The sequence below is a fragment of the Amblyomma mixtum genome, chromosome 2, assembly GCF_055824585.1.
Source record: "Amblyomma mixtum isolate Tamu chromosome 2, ASM5582458v1, whole genome shotgun sequence".
Taxonomy (NCBI): domain Eukaryota; kingdom Metazoa; phylum Arthropoda; class Arachnida; order Ixodida; family Ixodidae; genus Amblyomma; species Amblyomma mixtum.
In genome coordinates, this window is record NC_143013.1 from 79,072,056 (window position 1) to 79,084,877 (window position 12,822).

The window sequence follows — 12,822 nt, forward strand, 5'->3', positions numbered from 1 at the left end:
TTAAAGAAAAATTCGTCCTGGTCCGGGGTTAGAACCCAGGACCACCGCTACACCGGAGCAGTCGCTCTACCAATTGAGCTAACCAGGACGGCAAGCTTATGGTAGGGCGAGAGCGAATTGATCAATAACTCGAAGTGGGAACTGTGTTGGTCAAATGTTTAGGGGAAACCCCCAAGGTGGAGTAGATTTGTAATAAGGGAGTAATTACTCATTGGCATCGTTGGTCAAATGTTTAGGGGAAACCCCCAAGGTGGAGTAGATTTGTAATAAGGGAGTAATTACTCATTGGCATCCACCCGAGCGCAGCCATACGTTGTATTGTACTAGTGGTTGTATTAAAATGACCAAGTATTCAACCAACGAAAGCCATGTATTACCAAGCCTAGCCATCAATATGCTTCGCATCTGACTAGGCTTAACCTTAGCTAAGCCTCAGCCATTTTTTTTGTAATATGATTCGCATAAAAGTATCTAATACTTCACAACGCCTTGAGCAATGGCTACCTCCTCAGCCGCTGTTGCATTTCTCTGTTGGGTGCTGCAGCACGAGACTCGGTCTCCGCCCTAAAAAAATTTACAGCTGATGAAACCGAACAAGTCGAAGTACAGAAAAAAATACTGGAGCTGCAGAAAAGGGCGTTGTGAAGCATAAATATTTGTTTATTTCATCACGATCTGATCCACAGAAAAAATTCAGGCGGCACTTTGACTGTCTAAAGTGGGTAGAGGCGGAAGCGTTTTCCGCACCACCTTCGCTGTTTCTGTGGCACTGGTGGCGTCACATATAATTGAGTACCAATTACTAAGTGATGGCAAATCACTAATTAATTGTTAATTACTGATTAATGCCTGAATACCAATTAACTGCTAATTAATGACGCTTAAGCTCCGCCTTTAGGAGTGGAACGCGACAGCGCGTTGTAGCGCTGCCAGGGAGTCCACGGAACGCCACCACCCGTTCGGCGCGATGCCTTGCCCTTTGAACGCAACGCTTTTTGAGGAAAGGAAATGGCGCAGTAATTCTCTGTCATCTCGCTGGACACCTGAACCGCACCGTAGAGGAAGGGAGGAAGTGGGAGCGAAAGAAGATAAAGAGGAACCGTAATGAAGAAAATGAAAATTGTATTTGAGGAAAGGAAATTACGCAGTAACTGTCTCACAAAATTCAGGGGGGCACTTTTTTGACCTAAAGTGTGGTCACAGATGCCCCTAAGAGTGGAACGCGACAGCGTCTTGCAACGCTGCCAAGGAGTCCATAGAACGCCTACGCCCATTCGGTTCTACGCCTTGCTCGTCAGTAAATTTGTTTTTAAGGAAAGGAAATGTATCTGTCTCTCATTTGTCGGTGGACACCTAAACCTCGCGGGAAGGGAATGGAGGAGGATGAGAGTGAGTGAAGACACCGCATTCACTAGACGCGCCTTTGTTCATTCCAAACCATCGAGCTGGCATGGCGGAGTGGATAGCATGCTCGTCTCTCACGCCGAAGACCGGGGTTCGATTCCTGAGCTCGACCAATTTCTTAATCGGTTTTATTTATTTATATGGCCTGACTAATAAAGCTAATTAGGCTAATTGGATAATTAAGTAATTAACTAATCTCAGTCCCACTTAATTGGAGCATCACTATACGATCCCTTCAATTGGTTGCATGGTTACTAGCCAAAGTACAATTGGCCCCGTTTGAAATTCGCGCACTGTGACGTCACGACCGTTTCCACAAATTGAAAAGCGTGACATTTTCTGTCGACAACTGCTGCTTACAACGATGAGACATTAAAGGCTTCCGCCTTAAAAGGCGCCCGTGTGCTGTGCGATGTCAGTGCACGTTATAAAGCTCGCCAGGTGGTCGAAATCATTCCGGAGCCCTCCACTATGGCATCGATTTGTTCTTTTCTTCTCTCACTCCCACCTTTCAAGACGTTCTGAACGCCTAACAGAAAGGATGTTTTTAATTCAATCCAATATCTCTTTCTTTACGGCGCGGTTGGTGAGACAGATACTGCGCCATTTTCTTTCCTCAAAAAGCAATTTTTTCATTCATATCTGAAATATCGTTGGCTAATGTACTGTATTTGTACATAGTGTATATTGCTGCCCTATCCCTATGGTTTCTTCTATCGCTCCCCCCCCCCCCCCCTCCTTTCTTTCCCTTTCCCTGTCCTTTTATTCCCGCTAGCCGCAGCTCAGGTGCTCCAGGTTTCGACGGAAGATGCCGCGGCTAGCAACACCTGTTCCTTCTATTTTTATTTTTATTTTTCTATTACTAATAAATAGCCACTAACAACAAGAGCGTTAACTGTGAGCAGAAAATCCGCGAAAAATCCCGAGAAGTCGCGCTTTAGGCTGCGAAACCAATGGAGCGGGAGCTTGGAAGGAAAGGCATATAACGGTCCTCTTGGAACAGTGGACACCTCAATCGTGCTTTAAGCTACGTGGCGGTAGTGACAGATGTACGCTGCATGCTATGGAATTGACAACGTTGTGGCATTTTAAGGAAAGGGAGTGCGCATAACTGGCTCCCTGGGTCAGTGGACGCCTGAATCGCGCTTATGGGTACGTGGGGTAAAAAGAGACACATGTGGGCTGCATGCGTTAGCGCTGACAACAGGTGAGCGAACTCTCGCGATCAACCATTAACTGCCACCTGCCAGGGCGGCAGGGTGGATGGTGACTTTAACCTAGATATAAAGACACAAGCATTTCTTACCACTTATGCGGGAGAACAACCCGTTCCTCTCGCTCGTGACACCTCCCACGGCTGTGACAACCTCGTGAAATACTTGCATAGACCTCGTCTTTGAGAACCAGGCATTGGTGCAGCAAGTCGAGCATATAGCCATCCATTGCTCCGACCACAAAGCTTCCTTCATGACAAGAACTGTTAGTGGAGTGTTTCTTGAAGAAGAAATATGTGTGAAAAATAAAAAGGTTTCTGTAATTGTACACACGTCTTGCTCGAATTCTTTGCCTCAATCAATCGAAAAGCTGAAACATCTGATGAACTGCGCTCAAATTTCGCATTAGGAAGTAACGTAATCGTCGGCATTTTTTTATTATTCCTCTGTTCCTTGTCTTGCACCTTACACCCTTGTATTAAGGCTGAAAGACGCGGGTTCGATTCCGGCCGCGGCGGTTGAATTTCTTTGGAGGAGAAATTCTAGAGGCCCGTGTACTGTGCGATGTCAGTGCACGTTAAAGAACCCCAGGTGGTCGAAATTTCCGGAGCCCTCCACTACGGCGTCTCTCATAGCCTTAGTCGCTTTGGGACGTTAAACCCCATAAACCAAACCAAACCATTTATCCAACCTTCTACCTCTGAATTCAAGTTCTGCAGGCGCCTTTTTGCGTTTCGCCTCCTAGCGTTTTCTGATTCGACGAAACGCGGCCGCGTTTCGATGGAGGCGAAACGCGAAAGGCGCCCGTGTTGTGTGCGATGTCAGTGCACGTTAAAGATCCCCATGTGGTCGAAATTATTCCTGAGACCCCCACTATGGCACTTCTTTCTCTCTTCTTTCACTCCCACCTTGCTCCCTTCCCGTACGGCGCGGTTCGGGTGTCCGCGGAGATGAGACAATTACTGCGCCATTTCCTTTCCTCAAAAACCAATCAAAAACAAACATAATTTGGCACCAAAAAAAAAAAAGAAATCTACCTCCAATAACTAAAATGGCTGAGGCTTAACTTGGTTAAGCCTGGAGAATGCGAAGCATCATCGTGTCGCGTAATTTGGAGGCGCACAACCACAGCGACGGCGCGAGGTGGGCCCCGTTTCTCCACTGCCGTGACGTCATCGTGTCATGTGGTGTGGCATCATCGTGTCACGTGATTTGGAGGCGCACAACCACAGCGACGGCGCGAGGTGGGCCACCCGTTTCTCTACTGTCGTGACGTCATCGTGTCACGTGGTGTGACGTCATGTATCACGTGATTTGGAGGCGCATAACCAGGGTGAAGGGCTGAAGTGGTAGCTAAAGTAGTATGCTTCGCATAAAAAAGATGCCCATGCTTAGCTTGGTTAAGCCAAGAATGCGTTGCATATTGCGCGGTCTTTTTGCGCGAGGTATTGCTTGGCGGCACTCGATTTTCTCAGCAGCCTTTTCCTCCGTGACGTATGGATGGATGGATGGATGGATGGATGGATGGATGGATGGATGGATGGATGGATAGGAGCGCCCCCTTTGAAACGAGGCGGTGGCAACCGCCACCATGCTTAGCCGTCCTTTTTTTTCTCCTTTTTTTCCCTTTTTCCTTTTTCTTTTTTTTTTTGTTTTTTTTTCACATGGTTTGGTGACGTCACGTCACCAAACCCCGTGGGTTTGGTGGCTGCGCGGCCACGCCCAAGGGCTGAACTGAGTGATTGCAATATGCTACGCATAAAAGAAAGAAAGGACGTCGGGCGCTAAAGCGCTCTGCTTTTTCTTTTCCGTATTTTTTCGTACAAATTCTAGCTTTAAGTGCCAAAATTACCCATACTCCACTCCTAGCACATGAGTGCGTTTGTCTCCGCTATCCACCCTGGTCAATACCTCACCGGGTGCGTGCCATTAAGCATGAGGGCATCATCATCATCATCATCAACATCAAGCGCACGTGCAGCGCTTTGCATTCCGAACGCGGCGCGCGGCAACGTTACTAGAGTGGGTTCTAGTAACGTTGCGCGCGGTGCATCAGAAGCAGCAGCACTGGCGGCAGAGACAGCGGGGCCAGACGCACAGGAGACGCGGTCCACGTCGCCATGGCTGACAACTGGGCGAGCTCCCGCAGCAGCTGCACATCGAACACCTCGGACTCCGAGCCGGGGGCAGCCTGTATGGGGCAGCCGGCGGCAGGCGCTTTGTACACCCACAGCGGCGCCCTGGCCTGCAGCTGCTCAGTCTGGGCGAGACGGTGCAACTCGGCGAGCTGCTCGCCCAGAACGCGGCCCTCCACGGAGACGCCCAAGCTGCTGCCTGTGCTGCTTCATACCAGGACCAGGAGCCGCCGGTTCAATACGCACATGCTCGGATCCCCTCGCAGGTATTGATGATACATTTCTAGCTTACATGGGCTGCTTGAGTTGCCCACATTGTCCGTGCAGTAACGGGGGAACGACCTGTACTGAGGCGTTAGGAACGCGCTGGAAGCTCGCGCCCTTATACGCTGTAAGAAATAAGCTAGGGGAAGCAACGAAGTGCTCTATTGCAGGTCATTTGCTCACGTGATGCGCAGAAGGTTGCACTGACATCGCAGAGCACACCGGTGTCTGCGTTTGGTTTGTGGGGGTTTACCACCCCAGACTCAGGCTATGAGGGACGCCGTAGTGAAGGGGTCCGGAAATTTCGACCACCAGGGGTTCTTTAACGTGCACTGACGCCGCACAGTACACGGGCCTCTAGAATTTCGCCTCCATCGAAATTCAACCGCCGTGGCAGGGATCGAACCCGCGTCTTTCAGGTCAGCAGCCGAGCGCCATAACCACCGAGCCACCGCGGCGTTTCGCCTCCATCGAAACGCATCCGCCGTGGCAGCGCTGACACACGCTATCGCTTTCCATTCCTAAAGGGCCGCAGCGGTGGCTCAGTGGTTATGGTACTCGGCTTCTGACCCGAAAGACGCGGGTTCGATCCCGGCGGCGGCGTTCGAATTTCGATGGAGGCGAAATTCTAGAGGCCCGTGTACGGTGCGATGTCAGTGCACGTTAAAGAACCCCAGGTGGTCCAAATTTCCGTAGCCCTTCACTACGGCGTCTCTCACAGCCCGAGTTGTTTTGGGACGTTAAACCCCATACACCAACCAACTACTCCTAAAGGCAGCGTAAGCGTCCTCCTAGCCCCGCAGCGGTGGCTCAGTGGTTATGGCGCTCGGCTGCTGACTCGAAAGACGCGGATTCGATCCCGGCCGCGGCGGCTGGAATTTCTTTGGAGGAGAAATTCTAGCGGCCGGTGTACTGTGCGATGTCAGTGCACGTTAAAGAACCCCAGGTGGACGAAATTTCCGGAGCCCTTCACTACGGCGTCCCTCATAGCCTGAGTTGCTTTTGGACGTTAAACCCCAATAAACCAAACCAATCAAATTCTTTTATAACCTGCTTCGCTGTAGTTGCTGCGTGACCTTCGTGGGACACCAGAACGCATCCGAGCGATGTAGGACAATTTGGCTTGGTTTGGTTAGGTTTTGTGGGGACGGACTTGCCTTCGGGCTTCCGCTTTAAAGATGTGCCAAAGCTTCAGTCCGGAGGTGTATGAAGGCTTGTGAAGGAGTGCGAAGTCAGCTCGTGTGTTGCCCTTCTTTCTGTCGTCTGTGTTCGTTGCGCTTCTTTGCCTCTTAACCAAGGTATCCGACGAACAGCCGTCTCGAAAACTATACCCGCCGTGATGGCTCAGTGGTTAGGACGCTCGGCTATTGAGCCGGAGTACCTGGGTTCGAACCCGACCGCGGCAGCAGCGTTTCCATGGAGGTGAAACGCAAAAGGCGCCCGTGTGCTGTGCGATGTCAGTGCACGTTGAAAGTCCCCTAGGTGGTCGAAATTATTCCGGAGACCTCCACTACGGCACCTCCTCTTTCCTTCCTTTCAGTACCCCCTTTATCCTTTCCCTTATGGCGTTGTTCAAGTGTCCACCGAGATATGTGAGATAGTTACTGCGCCATTTCCTTTCCCAAAAAACCAATTAAATCATACACGTAGAAGGGCGTCGCACAAAAAATGGCGAGTTTTATAATCATGACTGTGTTCTATGCTTTGTGTGAGGGTCTGATTTTACAGTTGAACTCTACCTACGAGGGTGCCTTTCCAATCACCCGTGCCGCTCAAAACACAAATGTATAGAGGTATTCTTGCTCTGATCCAGCCCTAAGAGGCTGGCGCAGCAGCCGCAATGTGGCAACCATTGCTTTAAAATGTTAAATGAACTTCTCCGGCGCACCTCCAGTGAGTAGTTTCGAATCTTAGCAAAGTCACCGCGTTTTGAAGTATGAATAATGCAATCGCTGCTCATCGCCGTTTATAGTGAGATATTCATGCACATTAAAAATGGTTGCAGTTTAGTTCAGCTAAGCGTGGTTATCTGCAAGCGAAAGGTTTTGGTTGGTTGGTGGGGTTTAATGTCCCAAAGCAACTAAGGCTATGAGAGACGCCGTAGTGGAGGGCTCCGGAAATTTCGACCACCTGGGGTTCTTTAACGTGCACTGACATCGCACAGCACACGGGCCTCTAGAATTTCTCCTCCAAAGAAATTAAACCGCCGCGACCGGGATCGGACCCGCGTCTTTCGTGTCAGCAGCCGAGCACCATAACCACTGAGCCACCGCGGCGGCTGCGAAAGGTTTTGTTATGCTTGGTTGCGCTGTGGTTTAAGCCTGGTTAGGCTCATAAAGACGAACTCATGTTTTGCATTGCTTTTTTTTTAATTCCTCCTACAGACGCGGCATCACATGCGCACGGCATGAAAGTGGGTTCTGCACGAATGCCGGTGCACTTTGATGCGTTCAGTGAAACGCTGGTTGTGTTCGATGTGACACCCGTTCGCCGAGAGCCAAAGCTCCCGGCCGGGCAAGAAGTGACGTGGTATGTCACGTGGCTGCCACGCCACCACTTAAAGGTCAAATTCGGCGCCGATGACCTTGGTGTGTTGACTAGGCCAGTAAGGCTTTCGCTTTAAAAATTTACATGGTCGAAACACCCCGAGCCTGTGACCATGCATCCCATAGCATGTGTGTAGGCGGTCGAATTTCGATGGAGACGAAATTCTAGAGGGCCGTGCACTCTGCGATGTCAGTGCACGTTAAAGAACCCCAGGTGGTCGAAATTTCCGGAGCCCTTCACTACGGCGTCCCTCACAGCCCAAGTTGCTTTGGGACGTTGAACCCTGTAAACTAAACTAAAAACTATTTTTTTTCTGAAACATGCGTTAGTATAAATTATGCCGTTTCAAAGCCTTTTTCATATGTGGAAGTAAACACCTTGTCTTTTTTTTGCATGCGCAGGAACGCGGATTGGTCCTTTGCCAAGCGAGCTGGCCTGGATCAGAACGAAGCCTAATGCAATGGATGCGTACGCGGCATAGAAGCTTCCGCCAAGACAGTCTCCAACGCTCCTGTGTAGGCCACGCCAGCCTACCTTTTCTCTCTGGCTGGGACAAAGGGGCATGCAGGAAGTACGCGGCGACGATTTAATCGTCCGTCAACTGATATTAAAGCGAATTTCTACCGATTTGTATGATATGGCTGGAAACAACACCACCATCTGTCTGTTATCAACCTTGTCGAAGACGCACTGTTCGACTGTGCCATCGAGTCGGTGGCCTGGAAACTCAGTAATCGCTTTACCGTAGAGTCTTCGTCGAGCGTCTAAAAAGCATAGCCGCCTTGGTTACGTCAGGCATACAACTCTAAGAAAGCAGCCTTGCTAGCCTCGAGTGGTTTATGGCTCAATACTACTTGCTGTGGCTTGAGACTTCTCGCAAAGGCCTGCTGGGTATTTCGCTTGGCCTATCCGGAAACTAACTACCACCTGTTGATTTCATTTGATTCAGGGGTGTTGAACGTCCAAAAGCTACTTAGGCTATGTGTGTCCGCCGCGGTGGCTCAGTGGTTGTGGCGCACGGCCGCTGACCCAAAAGACGCGGGTTCGATCCCAGCCACGGCGGTCGAATTTCTATGGAGGCGAAATTTGGAGGTCCATGTACTGTGCGGTGTCAGTGCACGTTAAAGTTGTCGAAATTTCCGGAGCCCTTCAATACGGCGTCCCTCATACGCTGAGCCGCTTTGGGATGTTAAACCCCATAAAAAAAAATCTCTGCCTCTCCCGTAAACGAGAGTAGAGTAAGCATGAAATGTTTACGGGCCTAATGTCATCTCGGTGGACACCCGAACCGCACCGTACAGGAAAGGAGGAACGCCACCACCCGTTCAGCGCGATGCCTTGCCATTTGAACGCAAGGTTTTTTGAGGAAAGGAAATGGCGCAGTAATTCTCTGCCATCTCGGTGGACACCCGAACCGCCCCGTAAAGGGCGGTGTCAGTGCACGTTAAAGTTGTCGAAATTTCCGGAGCCCTTCAATACGGCGTCCCTCATACGCTGAGCCGCTTTGGGATGTTAAACCCCATAAAAAAAAAACAAATCTGTCCCTCCCCCGTAACCGAGAGTAGGGTAAGGATGAAATGCAGAACGATGCATAAGCGTACGCGGACATGACGAGACGCAGGCCTGACAAGAATGTATATGCAGCGCGTTCGAAACTGTCTTAAGTGCGTAGAGGCGAAAGCGTTTTCCGCACCACTTTGCCGATGTGACACTGGATTACGTCACCACTGGATTACGTCGCACAGAATTGATGAGGAAGTAATAACAAATTACTAATTGGTGACTAATTTCTGATTAATGACAAAATACTAATTAACTGCTAATTAATTACGCTTAAGCTTCGCCTTTAGGAGTGGAACGCGACAGCGTGTTGTATCGCTGCCAGGCAGTCCACGGAACGCCACCACCCGTTCGGCGCGATGCCCATCGAACGCGACGCTTTTTGAGGAAAGGAAATGGCGCAGTAATTCTCTGTCATCTCGGTGGACACCCGAACCGCACCGTACTGGAAGGGAGGAACGCCACCACCTGTTCGGCGCGATGCCTTGCCCTTTGAACGCAACGCTTTTTGAGGAAAGGAAATGGCGCAGTAATTCTCTATCATCTCGGTGGACACCCGAACAGCACTGTACAGGAAGGGAGGAACGCCACCACCCGTTCGGCGCGAAGCTACCGGCGCTTGTATGCCGGTCCTGTAGGAGGGCTTAGAGTGTCTCGTTAAATCTCGTTAAATCTCGTACGGTTCCCGCATGTTCTCGTTTCAGTGCCCGGATGAGTGGAATTCAGTGCCCGGATGTTGGCTCTCGGTCTCGGCGTGACGTCACCCCACTGCCGACAACGGGAGCTAAAAGCATTTCATGCTTTAAAAAAAAGTATATAAAAACAAACAGTGGCCAGGAAACGCTTTCGCCTTGCAGCACTTTAGAGAGCCAAAGTGCCCCTGAATTTTTTTTTTTCAAGGGGGCGGGGTTATGTATTGACCTGCTTCTTCCCGGACAAAACAGTTGTAAGTAGCGCCATGTGCTATCTTCCTTGCCCTTTAGTGCGTCGTCTTTGTGAGCGCTAAGAACAACTCTGACTCAGGGTTATTCCACGACAAACATCTAGACGTTGCGCTTGACCTTCACGGATTTGTTAAAAAGTATTCATTACAACTTATCGCGATATTAATAACCTAAACCTAAAATATTTTCGCAGAACAAAATTTATTCTCATGTTTAGCGCAGTGTGCACATTTCGAAAAGGCATGAAACAGGGCAAAGCTCGGTAACTGATAATGCAAATTTTTAAGAAACACTACACACATTTTAAGTGACATTTGCAAGGATTCTGGCTTTCTAATTGATTCGGACCATGTATTTTTGTATGGTAGAAGTATTTTCTTTAGATATTAAATATATTGTAAAAAATATACCATTTTGTTGTTTTGTAATAAAAACATGCTGCAAGGAAATAAGAAATAGCCGTTTTGCGGCCCAAAATGTCTATTACTTAAAAAAATGTTACAGCTGATGAAACCGAACAAGTCGAAGTACAAAAAAAAATACTGGAGCTGCAGAAAAGGGCGTTGTGAAGCTTAAATATTTGTTTATTTCATCACGATGTGATCCACAGAAAAAATACAAGTGATAGCTGGTTTAGTAGGACAGTTTGTTCGGCGAGGCGGAACGCAAAAGGCGCCCGTGTGCTGTGCGATGTCAGTGCACGTTAAAGCTCGCCAGGTGGTCGAAATTATCCCGGAGCCCTCCACTATGGCATCTATTTGTTCCTTTCTTCTCTCACTTCCACCTTTCAAGACGTTCTGAACGCCTAACAGAAAGGATGTTCTAATAAAAGTGTTACACCCCCATCACCACCAGCCGCCGCGGTGGCTCAGTGGCTATGGTGCTCGGCTGCTGGCCCGAAAGACGCGGGTTCGATCCCGGCCGCGGCGGCTGAATTCCTTTGGACGAGAAATTCGAGGCCCGTGTACTGTGCGATGTCAGTGCACGTTAAGAACCCCAGGTGGTGTCGAAATTTCCGGAGCCCTCCACTACGGCGTCTCTCATAGCCTTAGTCGCTTTGGGACGTTAAAACCCCATAAACCAACCAAACCAAACCCATCACCACCACTCCCTCCTTTATCTCTTTCTTTACGGCGCAGTTGGTGAGACAGAAGGGCCATTTCTTTAACCTACACCAGTTACACCAGTGTAGCAAATGTCCAGTACCTCCAATGAAGCTTCGCTACACTGGTGTAGCTGGTGTAGATTAAAGAAATGACCCTAGATACTGCGCCATTTTCTTTCCTCAAAAAAACAATTTTTTCATTCATATCTGAAATATCGTTGGCTAATGTACTGTATTTGTACATAGTGTATATTGCTGCCCTATCCCTATGGTTTCTTCTATCGCTCCCCCCCCCCCTCCTTTCCTTCCTTCCTCTCGCTGTCCTCTTATTCCCGCTAGCCGCAGCTCAGGTGCTTCAGGTTTCGACGGCAGATGCCGCGCCTAGCAACACCTGTTCCTTCTATTTTTATTTTTATTTTTTTATAATTAATAAATAGCCACCAACAAGAGCGTTAACTGTGAGCAGCAAATCCACGAAAAATCCCGAGAAGTCGCGCTTAGTCGCGCTTTAGGCTGCGAAACCAATGGAGCGGGAGCTTGGAAGGAAAGGCACATAACGGTCCACTTGGAACAGTGGACACCTCAATCGTGCTTTAAGCTACGTGGCGGTAGTGACAGATGTACGCTGCTTGCTATGGAATTGACAACGTTGTGCCATTTTAAGGAAAGGGAGTGCGCACCTGGGTCAGTGGACGCCTGAATCGCGCTTATGGGTATACGTGGGGTAAAAAGAGACACATGTGGGCTGCATGCGTTAGCGCTGACAACAGGTGAGCGCACTCTCGCGATCAACCATTAACTGCCACCTGCCAGGGCGGCAGGGTGGATGGTGACTTTAACCTAGATATAAAGACACAAGCATTTCTTACCACTTATGCGGGAGAACAACCCGTTCCTCTCGCTCGTGACACCTCCCACGGCTGTGACAACCTCGTGAAATACTTGCATAGACCTCGTCTTTGAGAACCAGGCATTGGTGCAGCAAGTCGAGCATATAGCCATCCATTGCTCCTACCACAAAGCTTCCTTCATGGCAAGAACTGTTAGTAGAGTGTTTCTTGAAGAAGGAATATGTGTGAAAAATAAAAAGTTTTCTGTAATTGTACACACGTCTTGCTCGAATTCTTTGCCTCAATCAATCGAAAAGCTAAAACATCTGATGATCTGCGCTCAAATTTCGCATTAGGAAGTAACGTAATCGTCGGCATTTTTTTTATTATTCCTCTGTTCCTTGTCTTGCGCCTTTCACCCTTGTATTAAGGCTGAAAGACGCGGGTTCGATTCCGGCCGCGGCGGTTGAATTTCTTTGAAGGAGAAATTCTAGAGGCCCGTGTACTGTGCAACGTCAGTGCACGTTAGAGAACCCCAGGTGGCCGAAATTTCCGGAGCCCTCCACTACGAACCCCATAAACAAAACCAAACCATTTATCCAACCTTCCACCTCTGAATTCAAGTTCTGCAGGCGCCTTTTTGCGTTTCGCCTTCTAGCGTTTTTTTATTCGACGAAACGCGGCCTCGTTTCGATGGAGGCGAAACGCGAAAGGCGCCCGCGTTGTGTGCGATGTCAGTGCACGTTAAAGATCCTCAGGTGGTCGAAATTATTCCTGAGACCCCCACTATGGCACTTCTTTCTCTCTTCTTTCACTCCC

At 49.3% G+C, this 12,822-nt stretch overlaps 1 protein-coding gene across 1 annotated transcript; it reads left to right on the forward strand.

Moving 5' to 3' along the window:
- Window positions 1-418: 418 nt before the first annotated feature.
- Window positions 419-8,191, forward strand: LOC149359831 (uncharacterized). Its single transcript, XM_089571941.1, has 2 exons — window positions 419-5,019; window positions 7,966-8,191. The coding sequence occupies exons 1-2, from the start codon at window positions 4,739-4,741 to the stop codon at window positions 8,018-8,020; spliced, it is 336 nt and encodes a 111-aa protein (XP_089428067.1). The 5' UTR covers window positions 419-4,738; the 3' UTR covers window positions 8,021-8,191.
- The last annotated feature ends 4,631 nt before the right edge of the window (window positions 8,192-12,822 follow it).

Coding starts and splice junctions, on each gene's coding strand:
- LOC149359831 (XM_089571941.1), top strand. CDS start 4,739: ATGGCTGACAACTGGGCGAGCTCCCGCAGCAGCTGCACATCGAACACC. Junction 5,020..7,965: donor ATGCTCGGATCCCCTCGCAG/GTATTGATGATA, acceptor TTGCATGCGCAG/GAACGCGGATTGGTCCTTTG.